At 47.2% G+C, this 22764-nt stretch overlaps 3 protein-coding genes across 6 annotated transcripts; 1 reads left to right on the top strand and 2 right to left on the bottom strand.

Annotated features, from left to right (window-relative positions):
* Positions 1 to 512: 512 nt before the first annotated feature.
* On the bottom strand, positions 513 to 3703 carry tmem263 (transmembrane protein 263). Its single transcript, XM_027029848.2, has 3 exons — positions 3520 to 3703; positions 2790 to 2860; positions 513 to 2119 (listed from the first exon to the last, which is right to left on the bottom strand). Exons 2-3 carry the CDS (start codon positions 2851 to 2853, stop codon positions 1821 to 1823), a joined length of 363 nt encoding a protein of 120 aa, XP_026885649.1. The 5' UTR covers positions 2854 to 2860; positions 3520 to 3703; the 3' UTR covers positions 513 to 1820.
* A 39-nt stretch (positions 3704 to 3742) lies between these two features.
* si:dkey-103i16.6 (SIRT1 domain-containing protein) lies at positions 3743 to 13955 on the top strand. Of its 3 annotated transcripts, none has more exons than XM_027029846.2 (8): positions 3743 to 3888; positions 9702 to 9882; positions 10276 to 10497; positions 10651 to 10883; positions 11086 to 11186; positions 11338 to 11442; positions 11516 to 11728; positions 11826 to 13955. In XM_027029846.2, the coding sequence occupies exons 1-8, from the start codon at positions 3786 to 3788 to the stop codon at positions 12045 to 12047; spliced, it is 1380 nt and encodes a 459-aa protein (XP_026885647.2). In that variant the 5' UTR covers positions 3743 to 3785; the 3' UTR covers positions 12048 to 13955. The 3 variants fall into 3 exon arrangements, with proteins under 3 accessions (XP_026885647.2, XP_026885646.2, XP_026885648.2); XM_027029845.2 differs by having other exon boundaries at positions 11281 to 11442; XM_027029847.2 differs by lacking the exon at positions 3743 to 3888 and adding an exon at positions 4951 to 5250 and having other exon boundaries at positions 11281 to 11442.
* Positions 13460 to 22682, bottom strand: ric8b (RIC8 guanine nucleotide exchange factor B). Of its 2 annotated transcripts, XM_027029844.2 has the most exons (11): positions 22494 to 22583; positions 21761 to 21911; positions 21278 to 21325; positions 20502 to 21119; positions 19320 to 19414; positions 18119 to 18269; positions 17933 to 18028; positions 17684 to 17828; positions 17318 to 17462; positions 17039 to 17158; positions 13460 to 14700 (listed from the first exon to the last, which is right to left on the bottom strand). In XM_027029844.2, exons 2-11 carry the CDS (start codon positions 21770 to 21772, stop codon positions 14589 to 14591), a joined length of 1542 nt encoding a protein of 513 aa, XP_026885645.2. In that variant the 5' UTR covers positions 21773 to 21911; positions 22494 to 22583; the 3' UTR covers positions 13460 to 14588. The 2 variants fall into 2 exon arrangements, with proteins under 2 accessions (XP_026885645.2, XP_026885644.2); XM_027029843.2 differs by lacking the exon at positions 21761 to 21911 and having other exon boundaries at positions 22494 to 22682.
* Positions 22683 to 22764: the final 82 nt, after the last annotated feature.

Here is a 22764-nt window from a genome sequence, read left to right as displayed (position 1 = left end):
ATCCAGAACACAAATCACTGAAGAACAATTTTCGTATTTTCTCATATTGCAAACTAAGTGCAGTGTCTGTCTATAAACCCCAGCCACTCACTTCATCAAGCAGCTTTCTGGATAACCTTGTTCATCACGCAGTGCAAAATAAAAGTCCAAAAGGCTCCAGATTGCTACCCATCATTTTTGTGTGCCCTTACATGCAATTCTCTTAACTTTTTTGACCTCCATTTTATCTTTCTGGAGAACAGCCATGGCACTTGACCTCAAATTCAGCCTTCTTCCTTTTAAAAAACACACACCAACTCACTCATTACCATAACTCCACCCCCACATCCCCAGCCTCAAAGTGTCTGGCATAGAGCTCATGTCAAAATGACCTTGGGACTGTACCTCAATTAAAAACAGCTGCTGTTGACCAGCTAGGGCACCGTTCTGACCCCTCATAACTGTGTGGGGTAACCACTGAGAAAGACAATCCACCTCGGGGGGGGGGGGGGGGGGGGAGAACAAAACACTGATATACTTCATTTCTTTATTCAAATCACAATACTTCAAGACTTCTATATTCATAAGATGAATACACACATTGATAAAATCTAAAAAAACTAAAGAGAATATATATATTTTTTATTATACAAATAACCTGCATTAATGCAGATGAGAGAAGCAGACTATTTGCATTCTTTGGTTGTAGCAAAATGGAGATTTACCATAGAATTGTGATCTAAACTCTGGTCGCCCCAACTTTATCAATCAAATTAAAAAAACAAAAACAAAAACCCAACAATCATTCAACATTGGCCCATGTAAGCCATCAAACTGCGAAATGAACAAGACGAAAAGTGGACAACCACTAGGAACCTTTCCACAAGAAAAAGAAATACTGCTATAACCAACCCCAACCCTTACACAGCCTTCAATCCATGGCTACGGTCCACCAATGACCCACAGTTTGTGTTTTTCTGACATTATCCACTAGAAGTAAAAACATACATTTATTTCTATAAACAGCAATGCAAACACACCTATTGCTTTTGTAGAGACTGCTACCAAACATTCAGGGACAACAGAACTTTGAGCTGCTGTTTTGTTGTATTCACTACATTAGCTCATGCCTGTATAGTCTCAAGTTCTCCCTGTACTGCAGGCGGCAGAATGAGAGTGTGTGTGTGTGTGTGTGTGTGTGTGTGTGTGTGTGTGTGTGTGTGTGTGTGTGTGTGTGTGTGTGTGTGAGCGAAGGGGAGTGTATGAGAGAAAGGGAGAGAGCAGTAGACAGACAGAGAAGGGAGCAAAGATATGAGAACACAGTACGGCTCATCTTGGACCCCCAGAGGCAATAATCTCACAAACAGAATTAAACTAAACAAGGTCCACTGCCATCAAGACTCGAGGGATATTTTCTTCTGCAGCACCCAAGTGATGTCCATGTTAATCCAGAACTTGGCCTGCAGTAACGTGGCAATAAGACACTGGCTCAAATGCGTGTGATTCTAGTCTCAAAACACAACATGTGGCACACTGTAGTAGAACATCACTGTTACTGTGGTCTCTCACTCAAGAAGGGGAAAAAAAAAAAAAAAACAAAAAAAAAAAACACAACCTTTCACACTGTCTGAATTTACAGGCTACATATCAAAACATTTCTGGCATTGGATGGAACTCACTCCTGGTGAGGAACTAAACAGAGGTGCTCTTCTAAGAAGCAGACGCAAGCTCCAGCATATCAGGGTCACCATCTCATAGGTCGGCTCTCACGCCTGGCCCAGGCCCCAACACTTATTCTGAGGAATATTAAACCAAGTCACCAGTGAAAATCACCAACAACTTCAGTCAGACTTGTCTTTTTTTTTGGCTCCTCCAATTGGAACTTTACTAACGACTGCTGAACCAACTGCAGTCACTCCTCCAGCCACAGCACACACGCCCCCTTTTACTAACCCCACCCCCACGGCAGGAACAGATGCAACCGTGCAGACAGCCGTTTTAGTGAGATCCAAACTCTTCCCCCCAATCCAGGCCACTCCACCAACAGTGGCCCCAACAGCTCCTTTGGTGACACTGAACAGCCCCCCAGTCACTCTTGAAAACATGCCTGCCTGCGGCTGGGGGTGGTCCTTGTTCACATCTGTAGGACAAACAACAACAATCAAAACGTAAAGATTATTCACAGAAAGCCAGCCAACATCTCTAGTAATCTCCCTGCTGCCATAAACAGAGGGACCTACAACACTGAAGAACTTGAGTGATCAGATAATAAAAGAAATTAAACGTTCAGATACACAGCCAGCCACTCAGTCTGCAGGCAAGAGACCGTTTAAACACTCAAGTACCATCTGTTAAGAACAAACAGGTGGCATTGGAGATCAGTGCCTAAACTCAGCCTCTACGTCTAAACAACCGCGGGTACTGGAGAGGACCTCGTCCATGAGGCAAGGACGGCTTTCCCAAGATGGACATTCCAGTACCTGTGGCATTGCTTTTATATAAGAAGTTAAATTAGGTTGATTGAGAGGTATTCTCTGCTAAAATAAATAAGCTTTATGTACTCCTGCCCTTAAGTAGTCCTGCAGGAGATATACAGAAAGTTCTAAAGCTGTTTTAACTACTTTAGCCCTTCATTACTCAGCGCTCACATGTCTGCAAGTGAGAAAACTGACAACCAATGTCAAAGAAAAGCCATGATCATGGTCGTAAATTGCCACAGGTCTGTACGACACAAGGGCACCACCATGTGGCTCTCTAATGTAATTACATCCATATCAAGTATGACGGACACCTGAAATAACATGAATTACCTGTCGGGGGCTCGTCCTTTAAGTACGCAGGCACATCGGGTTGGCCTTCCTCTACTTCACTCATCGTTTCTCTGGGGGCGAAGGAAAGGAGACAGAAGTGACTGAGTAATGTTTCAAATTTAAAAAGTTGGAAAGGTACGAAAAAAAAAAAAAAAAAAAAAAAAGGTTTGGGGGCAGCATGGAGTGTTTCACGTAAGGAGTGTTTGACGAAGAGCAAAAAGCCAAACTTGCTGCGCTGCAGAGAACAAACCAGACCAGTTTCCGAACAGTCAGGTTTGTATTTGGTCTTAAACGCTGGCAACACCCTGCCCACACATTTGTGAACGCCTTGTCTTTAAAGACCAGTATACAGGACTGAACCAGCAGCGGAAAAGTAAAACAGCATACACAATAAAACACCACCTTATCCGAAGACGTCTGCGAGCCAAACCTGGCCTTCGCGCTGTGGGCCCCTGATACCAGAATCAATAACCAGCATGAGACTGGGACGCCAACTGGTGTCAAAGGCCAGTACACGTAGACATGACGGCCCACAGCCTTCTAACAGCGGAGATAAACACTTCACCAAAGAGCAAAGTTAGGGACGAAGGCTTCGTTACTTCAACCTTACGCATCCGGAGTCGCTGAACGACGCGGAAATTCTCTCAAACTCTTCAGAAACTTAATGAGCTAAAAAGCTTCTAGATAACGCGACACCTACACGGATGTGAGGAGCGAAGAGGCTACTTACGTCTGACCTGGAAACTGTCGGACACGGTCGCGACGCTCGGGTCTGTTCCGCCCGCGTCCTGCAAACAAACGCTGCGCCTTTAGAAGTTAAGTTCGGTCCGTGAAAAGTCCGGTCCAGACCATGTTCGTGCAGGCGGAGACGTGGCGACCCAGTCTACTCCTCCAGCAGAGTAAATAGCTACATCACACAGGAAGTGACGCGTCCCATGGCGCGTGGAGCTCCGCACGCACAAAGTGGCACGTGTGACCCATACGGCGCTGTACTGAATGACACGAGGAAAACGTTTTGCGTTATCAAGCGCAGTGCAAACGTGTCGAGGCCTCGGAGAAGAGCAATGTTGTTCAAGCAAGCCGGAAAACATCCACAAAGGCAAGATCACACTTACATACGTCACGTCAAATGTGAAATAACTCAAAGGCAAGATCACTTACGTCAGATGTGAAATAACGCAAAAGCAAGATCACACTTACATACGTCACGTCAGATGTGAAATAACGCAAAGGCAAGATCACACTTACGGTCTGCATTCCTCAGTAATACACGGTGGGCTATTTCTGGTCTGTTTGTAGTGTCAGTAAAAGTCTCAGAGTAGACAAAAACAGACCACTGTCCCATAAAACCAGCGTCATCATTTATCAGTTACGCAGAATGTTCAGATCTTTAGGTCATTGTGGGCTATTTTGAGAGACATTTCCATAATCATAAACCTTTCTGGTGCCATCTTCACCAAAGCTGACGTTCCACGAAGAAAAGGTGCGTTTTCTTAACCTCATTTGCAGACGGTTGTACATGCCAGTAACAAACCAACCCATGTTACTGTGATTGCGACTCATCTGCTTCTTCCAATATGAGAGTCGAGGGAAATATTTAGCACACAGGCCTAACGAGTGAGCATGGGCCCAATGAAGACGTGAGAGGCCTGTGCACATATGAAGGCTGGTTCGGCTACTGCTGTGGAGAGCACACGTGACGATGGTGTATATCAATCCCCGTTTTGCTCCCTAACATGGTGCACCCCATGTAGCTACATTTCTGTCACAGATCGGCTAGACCAGTCGCGAAAACACGAGGCCTCATCACGTGTGTGAGCATCCAAGAGTGAACGTGCAAGCGCTGCAGCCCGCTCGGTACTAATGCAGCGGGGTCGGTGTGGGCCCCAGTGGCGCCAGCATCCCGGCACTACTTTATTCTTATATTAGTTTGTTGTTTATTTATGCTTTATTCCTTCGCAGCTCGCAGCAACGTGCAGGGAGGATCACGTGCTCGACGACGCCGCATCCACGTCCTGTCCCTTGCTCGCGGTTTTGGACTCTTCTTGGTTCTTTTGCTGGAGGAGGCTTTGAAGTGCGCGCTCTCGTTCACGTCGTTCCACGCCCGTCGCGCGCGCCGATTCAAACCCCGCCGTCGTGTTCCCGCGCTCCCGATATGTGACGTGTTTCCCGTCTTTTGGTGCGGCTCATGCGGTCCCGGACGTGCAAACCTCGCCGCGCGTCTTTCCTCCGTCACTCGGTGGAAGAAGTGACGGGACGGGCGTCCCGGCGGCCGCGCGCCGCTTCACGCGAGGAGGACGGGCTGCACCTTCAGCCTGACGCTTTATCGTCTGAAGGTTTGACGAGACGCTGTGTGTAGACCGTTTCTCCCGGTGTTCGCGGTGTGCATGAAGCTGAAACGTGATAAACCTCGCCACATGGATCGAAGCACGCGGGAACGAGCTGTTTGAGACAGATAGAGGTGCAATTTCTCATGCTTTTCTCCCCTAAACCCGCTGCATCAGCATATCAAACGAGCAGCCCGGTCCCATGCAGTGTAGAGTGTGTTGCGTGGTGTGTAAGTGAGGAGGCCGAGCTGCTGTAGACTAGGGTTACAGTTCCCTTTTCCGTCTTCTACGTGCACGAACGGCGCTTCACGGTTAGGATTTAGTGTAAACGTCCACGTTGCTCTAGTTACAGCTAACCTATTTTGATATGTGGGAAAATATATGATCTATATGGATAATGTGTTTCTGTGCGTTGTAAGTGGGTTGCGTCCTTTGTGTAAACTGCAAACAGTAGAGTGGAAATACCTTTTGTAATTCCTCACAATGTAAACAGTTTTTGCAATATAAACAATTTTAATCATATTTTGTATCGCTTTCATCATCCTAGCAAGTGTTCAAAAATAAAGATTAGCGAGCCTGTTGGTGAGAAGTATGCGGTGGAGTGTTTCAGCAGTAATAATCACCCGTTTGTGGTTTTACTTTGAGCTTTTTATCAAGGGAAGGTGTATACTAATATTAGAAGTTGTACGAAAAACATTTAATTGGTCTAATACCACAAATGACTATATCGATTTACTGTTGCAAGAGCGACTCCATAAAATCTTCACACGGCTGTTTTTAGTTGGGCCACTAGATGGCAGTCTGGGTCTGGTTTTCAGCCTTTGCATGAAGTCAATATTATATTGGTTGCTAGTCTGCTCGTGACTGCTCTGCAAAATTTAGGCCCCTGATGCTACGATTTGAATACAGTCTCAAAGTCATGAAATGGCGACTTTTGTAAGTGTAGTTGTGAATAATTGCAACTGCTTGGCCATTATTTTTGCTTCTGTATCATAAAAGGTTTCCAAATAAGGAAAGCAACAAAAAGACGGGTGTGTTGGATGAATCGGCATCAGTGTGTTGTGCTGCCTTTCTCAGGAATTTGACCTAATCAAATTAGTACTGAAGGCGTTGAATGTTGGTGCTCACACACACACACACACACACACACACACACACACACACGTGCTCATGCACCTTGAATAAACAATACATTAAGCCCAAATTAGCTGCATTGTATCATATGAAAATCCAACAAAGAGGCAACACTAAATGACATGTCTTTAGCCTGGGGGAGGATAAAGACGAGACCTTTTGGCGCTGAAGTGGTCACCATGGTGACTAGCTCCATGGCCAGAACTTACCTAGGGGGCAGTAGAGATCAGAGACAAGCGCCTGGTGGGCCACTAGGACATTTTGAAACGGAGACAAACCAGGCTTGATTTGCATCACACAGCAAAGGGTTAAATGATCTGGTTCCTCGGCCCATTGCTGTTTCCGTCGGTCTCTGATGCCTCTGTGGTGTATTGGCTGCTTTGTAAGTGGTCAAAAGCACAGCACGGTGCTTTTGGTCTCTCTGTCCAGTACTGTGGAGTTTCACCCGAGAAACACAGAAGGCTTTGGTAGTTTGGAAAGCACCACTGCCTAGTGGCATCCAGAAAACGAAGGTTTGGACTCTGGAGTAAGTGGCTGACCCCTTTCCCCACCCAAAACCTCCAGTTGTAGTTCTTGGACGAGCCCGGTGCAGGTTAGCAGCGAAAGTGCCGGGTGTTGTGAAGGGGGTTTAGGCAGTACTTGTGTTTGGGGTAAAACGCATGCAGGGTGTTGTACTGTCTGTCACACCACGGGATTACATTAACCACAGTGTCTGCATTGGGGCAGCTCTGGAGGGATCAGAGTGTCATAGACTTGGGTGACGTCTCTGGTCGGGCGTGGATGAGCGAGAGGGAGAGCAGTTCTAACTTGCAGCACTCCTGGCTCATTTAATGGTTCATAGCTGACAATTTGGGAAGTGTGAGTACAGGGACAGGAATCGCCTGTAATGATTATGGACACGGTGGTGTTACCTCTAGTGATTTATACACTCAAAGGTAAATAACTTGATGTGTTTACAAAACTCATCTGTGCCATTTCTTGATGCTTTCAAAGCAGTAATAATTTTGGGAAGTTGCAGCCTCACTATTGGAGCTTTCTAACATTTGTTATAGTTTTTTGATGCCCCTTGTTGAAATGGACATTTAACACTTTTGTTATTGCTTCTCTTTTGTTTGTGGCCTGTGCACTTATCTTGGGCTGTTTCTCAGTGTTGGTCGGCAAACTTCTGGATGACTTGCCACACCCTGTCTGTGTCTCTCCACTGTCTCATTCCCTCCTTGCCTGCTGGTTGCTACTCTACTCACCACAGTTGCAGTCACACTGTTGGCCTTGTTAGTTTTCGCCTCGTTCTTTTTGGAAAGCCGCTTCAGTGTGGCCCGTATTTACTAAAGTCTCTCTCAAGCGGTGCACAGCTCTGTCTCCGCCCCCTTTCTACTGTTGTCTAGCCAAGATAAGATATAGCCTAATAAAAGAAAGTCACATTTAATGACTCATTAACAGCAAATATTTCCTTAATTCTTTATTCTAAGAGTAATAAGATTTTTAGTGATTTGTTGTTGGTGTAGTGTGAATGGCAGTCTTGCCTGACTGTTTTAAACTTCACACGGTTTTGTTCCTCTTTTTGTGGTGGAGTTTGCTGGCCGGTCTGTGTGGAGTCTCATTAAGTTGTGCTGTGATGTATAGATGCTACTCAGCACTGGCACTGTGGGTGGACAGAGGTCCCACACGCTGGACTCCCACCCCTGCTGTTTTTAATAGCTGCACAGAAACGGGCATTAAAGTAATGGAGGTTTAGTCTCATGAGCCGTGATCCCAGATGCATTTGACAGGGCTGGAGAAGACAGACATGAGGTGTGATCTCCTAATCTTAGGAGCTCCTACTTGGACAACTCAGTTTCAATCAACACGTCTTCCACTGTCTCTTTATTCAAATAAATACATTTAATATTTCTTTCTTTCTTTACTTTTGAATGGCTTTGTTGCAGAGGTTGCCGCGCAGATGCGGCCTCGTCCGGCTGCTTTTCCGTAGCCCATGGAGCGTTGGGTTTATCCGCGCGGCCGAACGGCACTCTTTGTCCCTCTGAATGGGATTATGGCTCTTCTCCAGCTCGCGATAAGCTCCCTCAGTGAAAAGGTTGCCTTATCGTGTTTATGTGCCATGACGCAGGCTTTGTTTTATGGCATGTATCTCTTTGTGTCTCTCTCTCTCTCTCTCTCTCTCTCTCTCTCTCTCTCTCTCTCTCAGCCCCTCCCTCTACCTTGGTCACTTGTCATCCATCTGTAGAGTCTCATGAAAAGACTCCAGAAGATGTCCAGCCACACTCCTCCGTCCCCTTTAATGAAATTTACTTCTAAATCATCTTTCCCTGTTCACTCCTCTTTTCGGGGGGGGGGGGGGGTCTTTTGTACGGCTTCCTCGATTCTCTTCAGCTCAGATTGTTGACACACAGTCCATCCTGCCCCCCCCTGCTCTCTTTGAAATGCCCCAGGCAGTAAAGCTGCCCCAGATGTGGGTTGTATTAGCATAGCTGCTGAACGGAGGGGGAGCACTAAATATATTACAGCCATTAGCTTTTGTTTGCGAGGTGACAGTTTTAAAACACTGAGGCTTTTCACTGACCGCAGGGGTAAGAGACAAAAGATCTGGGCTGTGATTTCATTTGAACTGTCTTTTAAATATGGGCAGGAACGCTTCTGGATCTGGGACGGTCCAAATCACGACAGAAGAAACATTCTTAAAAAAAAACAAAACAAACCTACAAACTTTTAAATGTGGGAAAAAGTGTGTACTAGGTCATTCATGTTTGGTAGGGATTGCAGGACAATTCTCCAAAAGACAGAGACTAAGGGGTCACTAAGGGGTATTTCTTTAGGCTGCTAACAGGTGTTGTTTTTGTTGTTGTTTTTCTTTTTAACACTTCTTTTTTTCCCTCTTTTTTGTGTGCATTTATGCTGCACAGTCAAAAGATCGTTTAGTTTTCAATCTGAAAAGCCCCTGTGTTGCTCTTAAGAACACCCTGTAAATCAGTCTGCTGGTAACTATTGACTGTGTCTATATACGCTCGCCTGGTTTGAGGAACGAAATTCAAAGAAACATCAAAGGGCCCCTAAAATATGGTGTGCTGAGTTATTGCTATGTTATGATATTGTTAAAAATAACTTTTTTGACGTGGGTAATAGTGGTTAAACCCATGCCTGTGTTGTTTCCATTTGTTAGATCCCATAAACAAGAGTTTGTTTGTTTTTTAGTCCAATAGGATAATGTGGTGCTTAGTGTTTATTACACTTGAAAATACCCAAGAGGCATTAGCACGTGTTCCTAAATATGCAGGTTGTTTTGGTGTGACAGCGTCATGGCATGTGGTGATGCTGCCGGTTCGTTGGGCTTGATGACTGTGTGTGTGTGTGTGTCTGTGCGTGCGCGTCTGCGTGTGTGTGTGTGTGTGTGTCTGTGCGTGCGCGTCTGCGTGTGTGTGTGTGTGTGTGTGTGTGTGTGTGTGTGTGTGTACAGGTGCTGACATGAGCAAGGTGAGGGGTAGGAGAGAGAGGTGTGGCGGCCCGCCTTCTGTCGCCGTGGTGTACGGTTCCGGCACCCCCTGTGACCCGGCCCAGCCCGGTCGGGCCACACACTCAGGCATACTGGATGACCTCAGCCTGATGAGTGTCAGTGAACAGCAGACCCTGTTAACACGGTGAGACACGACTGGACAGACAGAGTGATGCAGCTTTGGATTCTTAGGTCAATGTTTTCAACTTAAAAAATAAAAAATATCAAATATTTATGGGCTTGAAAAATGTATTGGTACTTCAGCGCTCTAATTGCTGCATATTAAACCTTTACACAGCACCTGTGAAACCCTGTGTCTGTCCTCGCTGTACTGAGGATACGGTTGTTAATCTGTGTTTTGATTTGGGGGGGGGTTTTTTGCCCTGGACAAGGGTACCTTCCAAGCGCTGCATGGTAACCTGCCCCATGTACTGTGGTGCATTACCAAGAGAGCATTTATTAATTAAGCTAATTACTGTTTCCTCGTTAGTCCTCGCCGCCGTAATCCAAACCCTGACCTTACCTTTACTCCTCCCAGGGGGTCCTCACAAGCAGGGGCTGATGTCCACGGGGGTTCGTCAGGCTGCGTGCCGTCTCCCGGCACCCCCCTCTCGGGCCCTGTGAGCAGGGCCCCACACCGCTCCTCTCCCCGGGGGGCTCTCCACACCATCGGACGGCTCGTGAAGCTGGGCCGCTTACGGAACGTGGTGGTGCTGGCCGGGGCCGGGATCAGCACGGCCAGCGGCATCCCGGACTTCAGGTGACGCGCCCTTATCCCCCTACTCATGTACTCGTACCCTTTTTATGGCAACATGTTTCCAAGGGCTATTGAAGTTTAAAGTAAATTATCATCTAGCCTTAGACTTAATCTCTGGTTCTCTGAAACCCAGAAGATTTTTTTTAACCCCCTCAGGACCCCAGGGACAGGCTTGTATGCCAACCTGGCGAAATACAACCTTCCCTACCCAGAAGCCGTCTTCGACGTTGACTTCTTCTCCGATGACCCTCGACCCTTCTACTCATTGGCTAAGGAGCTGTATCCGGGCCGCCATCGGCCCAATTACGTACATTACTTCATCCGCGTGCTGCACCAGAAGGGTCTCCTGCTCCGCATGTACTCCCAGAACATCGACGGCCTCGAAAAAAGTCAGATTTGGAACTTTCTAGAACAGAGCAGCTGATGAGCACGACTGATAACATGCATCCAGATGTGTATACATACCTGCATATAAACCGTATGAATTCACTGACATCCGTTGGTAGTTTCATACTCATTTTGAAGGATGTGGTTTATGCGCATGTATGGCTTTTATTGGTATGCGTGTGAGAGCTGTTTTGCTGTGTTCAGTGTGTGGGATTCCAGAGGATAAACTGGTGGAAGCCCACGGGACATTTGCGAGCGCGTCCTGTCACCTGTGTTACACGGCCTTTCCTGCGGAAGAAGCCAAGGTGTGCAGCGGCACTAATGAGAGCGAGAGAGAGAGAGATATATAGATATTTTATGGGTGTTTTTGTTTTCTCTCTTCCTGTCTTTTGATGTTAGCAAGCCATCATGAGTGACGGTGTCCCGACCTGTTCATTTTGTTCCGCCACCGTCAAGCCGAACGTCGTGTTTTTCGGAGAAGATCTGCCTGAGAAATACTTCCAGCACGCCAGAGACTTTCCTCGAGCAGACCTACTCATGATCATGGGCACGTCCCTGCAGGTGAGCGTGGGAACATCAGAGAGTAGAGGGTTGCTGGTTTCGTGCTGACTTGTGTGCCTGTCTCCTGGGACAGATTGAGCCCTTTGCCAGCCTGGTGAACACGGTGAGGTCCACGGTGCCACGGCTCCTGCTGAACCGGCACGCGGTGGGTCCCTTTGAGCGCAAGCCCCTCCGGAGACGAGACTACATGGAGCTGGGAGACCTGGTGGACTCGGTCAGCCGCCTCGCACGGATCCTGGGCTGGCATGCCGAGATCCAGGACCTGCTGAACAGCCAGGAGGGAGGGGTGTGTGCCCACGCCTGCTGGCCAGCTGGCTGCGGCTTGACGGAGATTTCACTCAAACAAGTGTTGTCATTTTTTGTTTTGTTTGTTTGTTTCCCAGACCCTTCCCGCAATGATGAGCGATCCACAGTCGGGCGAAGGAGAGCAGATGGACCAGCAGCAAAGCAGCAGTCTGGGAGCTGAGGCTCAGGCTAGGAGGCCGGCCCAGTCCAGTTCTGGAGGCCCAGTTCCGTCTTGCAGCAGCGAGGAGAGCGACTCCTCAGAGCCCGATGGCAGGAACCCAGTGACGTCCGTGCCAAGTATCTACGGCCGCCTGGTCTGACACTTCATTGTGATCCTGTACTTGCTTGGGTTCAGATTTTGTTTTTATTTCTTAAAGGTCAAACAATCAGCACTTCTTTACCTCTGGGACCATTTTAATAAATCTTTAAAATACTAATTAATTTATTTTAGTTCGAGAAAACTTGTTTCTGCATATGGTTAACAGTGCATTTGTTTGGTAATGAGATCAGAGTAGAGACCTTTTGGGGCACCTCACTGAAAACGGTGAGAAGAAAGCCATACAGTGGCAACATGTAAATGGGACGTCCTGTTTGGGTGGTAATGTGTGGATGGGACATTGTTTGTGTGTTCTCGTGGGAGAGGGGGGGGGTGTTTGGAGCGCAATAGCTCAAGAGAGGGAAGGTGTGATGACCTGAAGGTGTGGGGCCCTGCTCTGTGTGTGTAGGGGGAGCCTTACAACTGGAGCCTTCCTCCAAACCTCTTAGTAAATGCCTCTGCTTTGCAATAAAGGATCCCTGAGCTGGGGGGGTCCATGTGCACCTGTGTATGTGCAAGGCGTGTATGAGAATAGACATTTTTGCCTTCCAGTGTTTGAGAGAATGGTCATGTGATCTCTCCCTCCCATGTGCTGGGTATACTGGGTGTTTTAGACTTCTTACTGAAGTCCTCTGGTTTGACACTTTGAGTTGATCTGTTTTGCCCTGAAGTGTTCCATGCTGAGAGACTAATCTTCAAGTGGTGCATGTAAATTACCACTTTGGACAGCTTAAACACACTTTTCCCCTCCTTGTTGGGAATACAGAGATTGCTGTTTTTATAGGTGATGTACCTGTTTTATCAATACTGTTGACATTAAAAATATTTAATGAAAGGCTGCTAGTGACTCCACTTGTGAATGTTTCAGTCTAGTTGTTACATTTTTTTTCAACCAACATTAAACATACTTGAAGAAACTACTCCAGACCGGTTTGTGCCACAAAAACGCATTTATAAGAGCTGGACGTACCTAATGTCAAAATTTGGGATATTATGTAAATGTGCTTCAGTAATACAATTAACTTTGGAAACAGCATTAAAGAATCCATGTGTTCTTAATCAGACTTTACAAAAGCAGACATGGTTTGAACCCCATAAGATGCCAAGTAGTAAGATTTCCCCTTTGGTTTCCAGGTGGCAACTGGGCTACCAGTGCAGGGTGGCGGCTTGTCAAGTAAGGAAACGAATCTTGACTTCAGTGATTGTCTCACACACCCCACCCCTAATTTGAGTGCAAATCAATAATATGGAAACATTCATTAATTCAAGGTATTTATCTGCAATTACATGCAATTAAAGAGTGAACTGGTTAGAATTAAGCCACATCTCATTCTCTCCTTACACATGGGCCAGTTCACCCTGCATGTGCTGCTGTTTTCTACATCATTAAATAACAGTTTCTGTGCCAAACATACATTTGTGGTATATGTTGTGTAATAGGTGTCTTGCATTTATCTGTGTAGAAAATGGTTAAGCCAGCGTTACAGATATAAACATAAGCAAATATGGCATGTTTGTTGAAAACGACAAGTGAGGATCATTCTGGTTAAAAGCTCTAACCAGACGGCACTCCCAAGAGCTGTAACTGAAGAACCAGTGGAGTGTCTAAAAAAATAGTCACTCAGCCCATTTACCAGTTCATACTTCTTTTTTGGTGCTGGAGTGAACAGAAATTAGCAAGTTGAACTTTACAGCCAACCCTCTTCAGAAAACATAAGGTTAGTACATTATATTGACTAACATCCATTTATAAGGTAGAGTGGACCGCAACATATTAAATCCTACTTTAAGGCCACTATGATGATGTTACAATACTGCGTGCAATATTGAGCGAACCAACTTTTGCATCCCCAGTGCTGCTTGTGACTTTTATAGACTACCAAGCTGTCCCCTGCACACATCGGAAACCACTTCATAGCTTCTCTCATCTTCGCTCTTTCTAAACGTGTCTCTAGAAGCAACACTGAATCAGGGCCCTAAACTTACACTTACTGTGTAGAGCCCACGTCTCTGTCTTTAGACAATCTACAATCCACCTACAGAAGACATCCAATCTGGACCAATGCTCACAAATGGCTATTATATCAGATTAAAATAGGATTATTAATTGTTATGAACTTTAGGTATTTATGGCCCATAGGAATGAGGCACAGAATTCCCTCCCCGCGCAAAGAAAGGACCAACAGCAACCAATTAAAAAAAACAAAAACAAACAAAAAAAAGATACAGAAGGTGGTGTTTGTTTGACAGTATACATTTCTATGATCTCCCTCATAGCTTTATCTGAACGTTTCAACGCACCTTGGATAAGGAAACTAAACCTCTAAGGCCTGCTAGTGACCCAGGAGATCTTCGACGTACCAAGACAAAAGGACAAAAGTTCCCGGACAGCACATTCCCGCTGCCTCCGTGGAAAACTCCATCGTTGTCCGGGACCGACACGGAATGGTGTCGGACTTGATGCACTTCCCTGAGGGTGTGCGTGTGGGGTTGGGAGGGGGGGAGGGGCGTTCCTCGGTGCCCGAGTGAGCAAGACCGGCTCATGCTAGTCTGAATCGGACTCGCTGCCATCAGCAACCTGGCATGTGTGGATAGCCTCCTCTAGGGGTGCTAGTGAGCCATCCTTCCTCACTCCCATTGGCCTGATCAGCTGCTGCCTGTAGAAGGAGAAGGGTGTAGTCGCTCATTTGCATACACCTTGAAGTAATTTTACGTTATGAAAACATTTTTATTTATACACAGACTTCAGAAGGGGGGAAAAAAAAAAACAAAACTCCAACACGTTCCCCTTTTTGCACAGAGGCATGATATGTACCCCTTATATCTGCCCCTCCCCCTTTAACTGTAAATTAACCTGTACCATGTAAAAAAAGAGAGATAATTCAACAGGTGGAATCAATTCAATAACGCGTAACATGTGTGAAAACAATGACAGCTAGCAGCTTCAGTAAACACACATCAAGATGCTTTTGTTGCCAGTCATGCGACATCGTGAAGGGGGGGGGGGTTCTTTTTTTTTTCACCCCTTTCATGCCACCAATTTGTCACCACAATCCACCTGCTCTTTCAGAGATTCCCATTGTGCCATCTGTTGTAAGTGCTATTCAGCTCCTTTTTCGAAAAGGAGCCTGTTGATGTGCAGAACATCTTCCTTGTCCTTCACATCCGCCCGTGCGAGAGCCCTCAGCCTCGCGGCCCCAGAGACGGCCCTGCAAACCCCCCACCCCACCCGGCCTGAACCCAGGCCTTTCGGGGGGGGGGCTACAGCCTTTCTCCCCCAGCGCTGCAGTTTAATTACTGGATCAGTACTCATTCTAATCTCTTCAAAGCCATGGCTACTCCTCCACGCTAATCCAATTATATCTGCACCGCGTGTCACCAGCTCAGCCTAAGATGATTCATCGAAGCATTATCCAATCAAAGCAAAGCCTAAGATGAGTTATCAGAACATTATCCAATCAAAGCTTGCCAAAAAAAGGGCACATTTGCATTTATTTTCTGCAATGTGTAACAAATAAACATGGAACAAATTAACTTGTAATTCCAGGTTATTTACAAAACCTGTCTGGAAGAGTCTAGATTTTACCTTAGAAAATTAAAGTTGCACTTCATTCCTGAGCTCAGACCATTTTGCATTCTTGAAATAGAGAATTCTTTTAGAAAACAGCAAAATACCATGAGAAAGAGGACACACTACAGTACCTACACTTTTGTACATTAACAAACCCCCCCCCCCCCCCATGTTAAAATTGAGAATTTTAATAAACCTGAGAAGGTGTCTGGAGAATACCAAGTGCCCAGATCATCTCATCATCATCATCAGTACCATTGGAGAGCTGTAGTAAAGTTCTGCACATCTCTCAGGGGGACAAAACCAACTGACATCACAGACTCAGGTCACTGCTAGAGGTGTCTGTACACAATAGCTAACGAGTCTGAAAGAAGTCTCAACTCTACCCTTAAAACACAGACGCACACTAATTAGTTCCAGAGCTGATGAACTGGACAGAAGTGTGAGTGAGTGTGAGTCAGGGCTAATTGGAGCGAGTCAAGCAATGGAGTGGGGGTAGGGGGCATTCTTGCAGGGCCCTGGCTGTCTCCTGAGCAGCTATACTGGGGTGACTGTGGACCGTCTTCACCACACACACACACACACACACACACACACACACACACACACACACACACACACACACACACACACACCTCTGCCTAGCCACCCGCAAAGAATAGGGGAGAAAAGAAAGAAAGAGCGATCCATTCTAAAGGAAGGAATCTGACTCTCATGGGCACACGTTGCTTATTATGACTCAGACACCCTATAGATGGAGCACAACAATGACGTCACCTAGTGTTTGCAAACTTTAACTCCTCCCCCCACCGCTGCGTCCGCACGCGCGCTCGCGCACACACACCAAAGCCACCCTAATTGAGCCAGCTCTCATCTCAGGCCCGCGTTTGGCACCTTTACTCAATACCCCGAGCCTTGTATCAAAAGAGCCGTATATGTATTTAAAAGATAAATAAATAAGTCTGAATGCGGAGGACAAAAGGGCCGTGTGCCTGCGACCCCGCCGCGTACACCAATTAGCCGGTAATTAACGCGGCGGGGCCGGAGAAGCTGAAGGGCGTGTGCCGTGGAGACGGAGCCAGGCAGCGGGAGATTCCGGCCGTAATGAGCCTGCAGAGAAGCACGGCGCGCCTCCCGACGGGAGTGCGGCGAGCTTCTACCGGAGCGTCTCAGAGGAGCAGGGTGACGTACGCGCTCAGGGTAGCGAAGAACAGGCCCACAGACACACAACAGTCGTAAGACACCACACCAGCCAATCTATGATGGTGTTATAGGATTTTTGGAGTCAGCACTTTCACAAAATAAACATCTTTGCACTTGATAAACTACTGTGGTTTGCCACTGTTTTTTTAATTATTATTTATTTACTTTTTAAAAACATCGCGTAGCGAGACGTAGGGTGTGACGATATGAACGGTTCCTACCGTGACAACTCCCCGATCATGTTGGCAAGCTTCTGAGCCTCGAACTCCTTCTGTTCCTCCGTCATGTCTTCCACCGGGTTGGGCATCGGCTCCTCGATGTGTCCTGTGATTGGGTTAATGCTAACCAGAAACAATGCACACTTACACAGTCATCTCTAATAACCCAGATTATTAGCTGCCTGTTAAAGAACCAGATTCACAGACCCAGATTAGGATTAGGGCACTGCAATTTAGTCCAAAATGGGGCTTAATCTACGTCCCTTCCCGGACATCACGTACAATGGTTTTGCCGATTTGTACTCCTCTGTATCAGAGTCTTCGTCTGCGGAGTACTCCGTCTCGCCCCTGCCCCCTGCCAGCAGGCCCCGGGCCGCCAGGAGCCCCGCCGCGTTGCCATAGCCCGTGTACTTCAGCAGGTTGTCCACTACGGAACGTTGGGACAGAAAAGGTGACGTGTCAGAGTCAAGACACAGTAGAGCACCACATGAAATAATGAAACACCCACATTACGCATTCTCTGACTGGCTTGTGCAATAACTGATAATGAATATATTCATTTCTCCTTTTAAATGGTAGAAGAGCCTGCATCTGGGTTACCTCACACCTGCACTCATCTTCAAAAGAGTCAGTAAGACCAACACTCACCACTTTCCTTACAAAGGACGAAGAGGAACTCGGCCGCGCCCTGCTTCACGCCCATGTCCACGTGGGTCATGAGGCGCACCAGTTTGTTCCGCACGGTGCTGCCGACCTCGGGCCTTTCCTTCACGTCTTTTAGAGGTGGCAGAACCTACAGGTTAACCCAGCATACATTACACCTGGCACCCCAGAACGCAGAGGAAGCCACAGCTGGGCACATCTGCCCAAGCAAAAACTCCTACTCGACGACAGCACCTTAGCTTTGAGGTATCTGCGGATCTCCCTGTGGTATCTGGAACTTTCCGTCATCAGGCTGAGTACTGGCGTCAGGCCCTCTTTGTAGTTGGACCCCTGAGAGGAAAACGAAAACGTGAGCGGTGCAGCTTATAGCCGTGGAGGTCACGAGGTCATCTCGTTAGGGCACGTGGCCCCGTTCAGTACCTTGTCAATCCTCTTCTCCATGAAGTCCACAAGCACCTGCACAGCATCCATATTCTTGCCTCCGTATTTCTCCAGGCCTCCCTGAACAGGCACGTGGATCAGAGCGTCCAGGCAGGACATGGGGAGGTTGCTGAGGAGGTTTATGGCGTGGCTGGGACACACGGACACACGGAGAGGACAAGCCCTGAGAGTCACGCAGTGCTGGCCTGGTGAGTAAACAGGAGCTGATGCTCACGGTGTAAAGACGCACTATTCTTAGGGTCAACCAGTCAGAAGGAGCCTCTCATGTGCCTGTTTCTTACATAGGGTATTAAAACACCACGGCAGTGTGCTACGCTGTGCTCTGTCCTTCTGGCCTGCATCAGAACTCTGTCTCCTCCATGTCTGGCTCTGCTGCGTCATCAAACAGCTGTTTGGTGTCAGCACCAGTTTAGAATCGGACAATGAAAAGTACCTGCGCGTATTTGCATAGTGATTTTATTCAAAGGCCACAGTGCAGGCTACATGCTGCTGGCAGCCGTCCGTGTGCCACGCCAGCCAACCAAACGTTCACGCGCCTGGCCATTTTGGAAAAACCTGACCGGGGGTGGGGCTCTTGGTTCCTGGAACCATTTGAATAAGAAAAGCCCAGCGACTAGTGGCCAGACCTGCTTCACAGCATTCAACAAGCTTTGTTTCCGGGACAGAATATAGCAGGCCAGGCCGCAGTGCGATAGAAGGCATTGTGTGTTTGTGTCAAGAGAGCAGGACATTCCAGAGGTGTGAAAGGGCTGGCAACCGAACCAGAGACACACACACAATGAGCTCCACCCACGCAGACAGTATGTGTGTTGGTGGTGAGGGGGGAGAGCTGGCGTTTACCGGCTCTCCACAGGGCAAAGGGGTGCACCATTAATCAATCAAAAATAAAGACACGTCCTCACTCACACTCACAGCTCAGGCATTTGAATACATCATGAGGCTTGTTAAAGGTTAGCTTCAGAGCATGTGCAACTTCCCATCTTACTTCAGAATAAAACCTACACCCTTAAGAGGTCTTCTACCCAGACGTAAGCTATAGCACCGATGACTGACACCCTTAAAACACAGCAAACCCCTCACTTATCGTACGAGTGGTCTCAGACTCCTAGCCTTCACCATACAATCTCGGATTAAAGTTCACCAGGCAACTGTTTATGGGCATGCCAGGCAAGGCACTTACCTATGAACCTCCTCAGTCTTCTCCTCTGTCTGAGCCCTCAGCATCAAAATGTGCCTCATTAAAGCTGCGATAAGCCGCAACTGGTGGTCACTGTGCTATGGAAATAAAGGCACGTTAGAATGGTGACTCACACTAAACACCACTCATTTTAAACACAAAAACTGGCAGCCACACATTCAAAGGTAATTTGGGTAGGTGGACTGATGGATACTGTAAGTAAATAATAATCACATAAGACTACCACTGAGACTGTTTGAGAGGGTGTGAATGGGGTCATGGGGGGGGGGGGTGATCCGTCACCTCTTCCCATCAAGTTACTGAATAAACAAACAGGAAACAAAAAATTTTAAGAAAATGATGATTCAGAACTGTTTATCAAAATGTAAAAATGGGTTTAAAAGAGTTTTATTCTGCACAAAGACATGGTGATTCACCTTTATTGTCATTTTTGTTTCAGAAATGTCTAAAACCCTAAAGCATGTGATTTCATCTGGCCTGGCTCTCCGTCCCAGTCCTGAGGGGTTCTGGTTCAGCTTGCTCAGCACCTGCCCATTCGGGCCAGTTGTGTTACCGCAGAGCAAACAAGAGTGCAGCGCACAGACTTTTCAGGACTGCAGCTGAGAGCCTCTGGTGCAGGAAACCAATCACGGTCGACGCAACAGAGGGTCCTTAGACAGATCACTGAACTGATAAACCTAACACGGCTGCTGGCACCAAGGCCCACTACAGGCACAAGAGCTCTCCGAACTTAATTAGGCTAAAGCTTTAGGCTGAAGACTGCAGGACACGGCCCCTCAGCCACTACTAAACAGCGGCTTGTTCCCAAACTCACCGTAGTGTTATGGTCATCTCAAAATGAGAGAGAGTGTAATACTAGCGCTACCATTTAAAAGGGTGTTCTTGGTGCTACATTGCCCAGAAAAGCAGCATGAGGCCCAGTGGCACACAGTCGCCCTCACCAGCGTGTCTGAGGACTGGCTCTTTGGTCGGGTAGTCAAAGCACACATTTGAAACCTGCAGGGTACAGTTTCGAAGTCAGGTATGGACACTGCACCCTGCTTTCACTACAACCTCCAGTACGCTTTCCTCGTGTTTACAGAAAACAGGTGCTTTTAATCTATAAAGCACTGTGAACAAAATTAAAGTCCTGGTGTAGCTAGGACAGGCAGAGCCAATCCTCACCTCATCGCTGGAGTTTGATAAAGTGACGTTGAACAGAGCTTTAAGGGCTTCCATTGTCTGCTCGACCTTCTCCGGCGGAATAGGTGGGGTATGGCCATCAGGGGGCGTGACTTCATAAGGCCCCGCCCAGCCGATGTCCAGGATGCGTTCCAGCACGTCGGTGAGCAGGCCGACGGCACCCGTTTCTGTGCACAAGCCTCCCCGGATGTCCGGCCGCAGGGCGGAGAGCAGGAACAGCAGGCGGAGCGAGAAGAGCCTCACCTCGTGGTGGGTGGAGCCTGACGAGCGCATGCGGGCGCACAGCTCCTGCGCCAACCGAATGTCCACACCCACCTGCTGGGCCGCCATGCTGTTGAACATCACGTTGCACAGGCACTTGAGGGCTTCCACCACCACCTGCTCATCCACCGATGACTCTGCCTCCCGTGCAGCCTGCCTGTCGGCGTCTGGAAGCCGGATCTGGGCCAGGCCTGCCAGCGTGAGGATGCCCTCCCGGGTAGCTACAGGCCCCAGGACATGCTTGTCACGGGAGAGGATGCGCATGGTCTCCAGACAGGTGCACAGATACCGGGGCTGGGCGGAACGGGTGAGTACCGTGAGCACACCCTGGCACAGCTTCTGCTCGGGAGAGACCAAACAAAACCCAGAGTGAACAACAACCAACTCCTCCAACCAAACTTGCTTCCATGAGCTACAGAAGGCAGAAGGGACAGCCCCAGTTTCAAAGGGAAAAAGACTGAGTTACTAGATGAGAAAAGTGTCAATCCTGTACTCACAATTCGGGCTGCCTCTTCTTTGGGGTCAAAGGTGAATGTCCTGCAGTTCTGAAAGGCAATGTAAACAGTAGAAGAGGATCTGAATCTAGTTTAGATCATCCTACAGGACATTCAAAAGGTGTGGAAGTCTCTAGCTGGTCACTTAACTCACGACAATAAGAGGTCTTAAACATGTAATAAACATGACAAAGAAAAAACACATGCAATGAGACACTATAGACATGGGCTGTACATCTTGTATCAATATTCATTCTCTATTTCATGACTGCAATAAAATGTTATGGGATCATATGGTTTAATATATCCACTACAAAACTGCATCTATAAACTTAATTCTTGAGTTTCCCTCTGGGAGGGAGGAATGAATTGATCTATCTATCTATCTATCTATCTACATTAACACACTATTTTAACCAATACTGGTTTTTGTTCTAAAATTACATTTTCAGCATTTGGTAGACGCTCTTATACAGAACGACTTACATGCACCAACATACAGCAGTAGAAGACTAGTTGTGTGCACCCTGGAAATGGAGACGACGAGGGCGTTGTCGGGAAGACCTTGCCCTGCTCCTGGAGCACGTACAGTCTCTGCGCTGTATCCTGCTCTCACACACCTTTACGTCCTCATTAACTCCATGTAACACGGGGTAAAGTCTGGGGTTCGTTCCTGCGCTTGTAACTAACTTAAAATTGTGATATCTTACGTTTCTAACACACAGCACACAAACTAAACACACACACACAGAATTGCTCATGCTAGCTAGCTAACGCTGGCTAAGTTAGCTAAACGCTATCTAAATGTAGATAAACACACTAGATAGCAAACTGGCTAGTGAACTGATTTAGCAAAGCTAATGAAAATATAGCAAATCTTATGTGTAAAATATGTTGATATGTCTAGTTATTTCGTTAAATATGACCTCTAGCTGGCTGCGTTAGCTCGTATATTAGCCCGATATCCAGTCGAGTAAAAACAACCCGACACCACTAACAACGCCTCTGTTTACTAAAGCTGCTAACGTGTTATAGGGTTATGGTTATGGTTATGGTTAAGGTTAAGGTTAAGGTTACATTAGGTCAGGGTTAGGGTTGGGTTAGGTTAGGTTAGTGTTGTGTGTTGTGTTAGGTTAGCTAGCTAGCAGCCCAGAGCTCTTCACTTAGCCAGTTAGCCGTCTAGCTAACGCTGGGTAATTTGCGTACTTCAGGAACTCACCTCCGTGTTGTAAGCTTGCAAATACCTCTCTACTTCATCCACGTTTCCATTTCCAATTCGTGATAACATTGCGCCCAAATCCATGTCTAGCTATCGAATACACCGATTCCCAGCTGAAGGTGAGTAGCCCAGCAGCTGAACAGTTTAAACGATCGCCCCAGGCAGCGGAGGATGTCCAAGCTCCTCCCAAACGCTGCCGACGCCCGCATAGGGCTGGAGAAGGAACCTTTATACTAAACTATGAACCAAACAAGTTACTAAACTATATACA

Source organism: Electrophorus electricus, chromosome 4 (genome assembly GCF_013358815.1).
Source record: "Electrophorus electricus isolate fEleEle1 chromosome 4, fEleEle1.pri, whole genome shotgun sequence".
Lineage (NCBI taxonomy): Eukaryota > Metazoa > Chordata > Actinopteri > Gymnotiformes > Gymnotidae > Electrophorus > Electrophorus electricus.
The sequence above is the reverse complement of the archived record's forward strand: the minus strand, read 5'-3'. Positions and strand labels throughout refer to the sequence as shown.

Coding starts and splice junctions, on each gene's coding strand:
- tmem263 (XM_027029848.2), bottom strand. CDS start 2,853: ATGAGTGAAGTAGAGGAAGGCCAACCCGATGTGCCTGCGTACTTAAAG. Junction 2,120..2,789: donor AAAGGACGAGCCCCCGACAG/GTAATTCATGTT, acceptor TTTGTCCTACAG/ATGTGAACAAGGACCACCCC.
- si:dkey-103i16.6 (XM_027029845.2), top strand. CDS start 3,786: ATGACACGAGGAAAACGTTTTGCGTTATCAAGCGCAGTGCAAACGTGT. Junction 10,498..10,650: donor AGCGGCATCCCGGACTTCAG/GTGACGCGCCCT, acceptor TAACCCCCTCAG/GACCCCAGGGACAGGCTTGT. Junction 10,884..11,085: donor CATCGACGGCCTCGAAAAAA/GTCAGATTTGGA, acceptor TGCTGTGTTCAG/TGTGTGGGATTCCAGAGGAT.
- ric8b (XM_027029843.2), bottom strand. CDS start 22,577: ATGGATTTGGGCGCAATGTTATCACGAATTGGAAATGGAAACGTGGAT. Junction 17,463..17,683: donor CGTCCTTTGTAAGGAAAGTG/GTGAGTGTTGGT, acceptor AACGTTCCGTAG/TGGACAACCTGCTGAAGTAC. Junction 14,701..17,038: donor ATGATCGGGGAGTTGTCACG/GTAGGAACCGTT, acceptor CTCCTTCTACAG/GCAGCAGCTGATCAGGCCAA.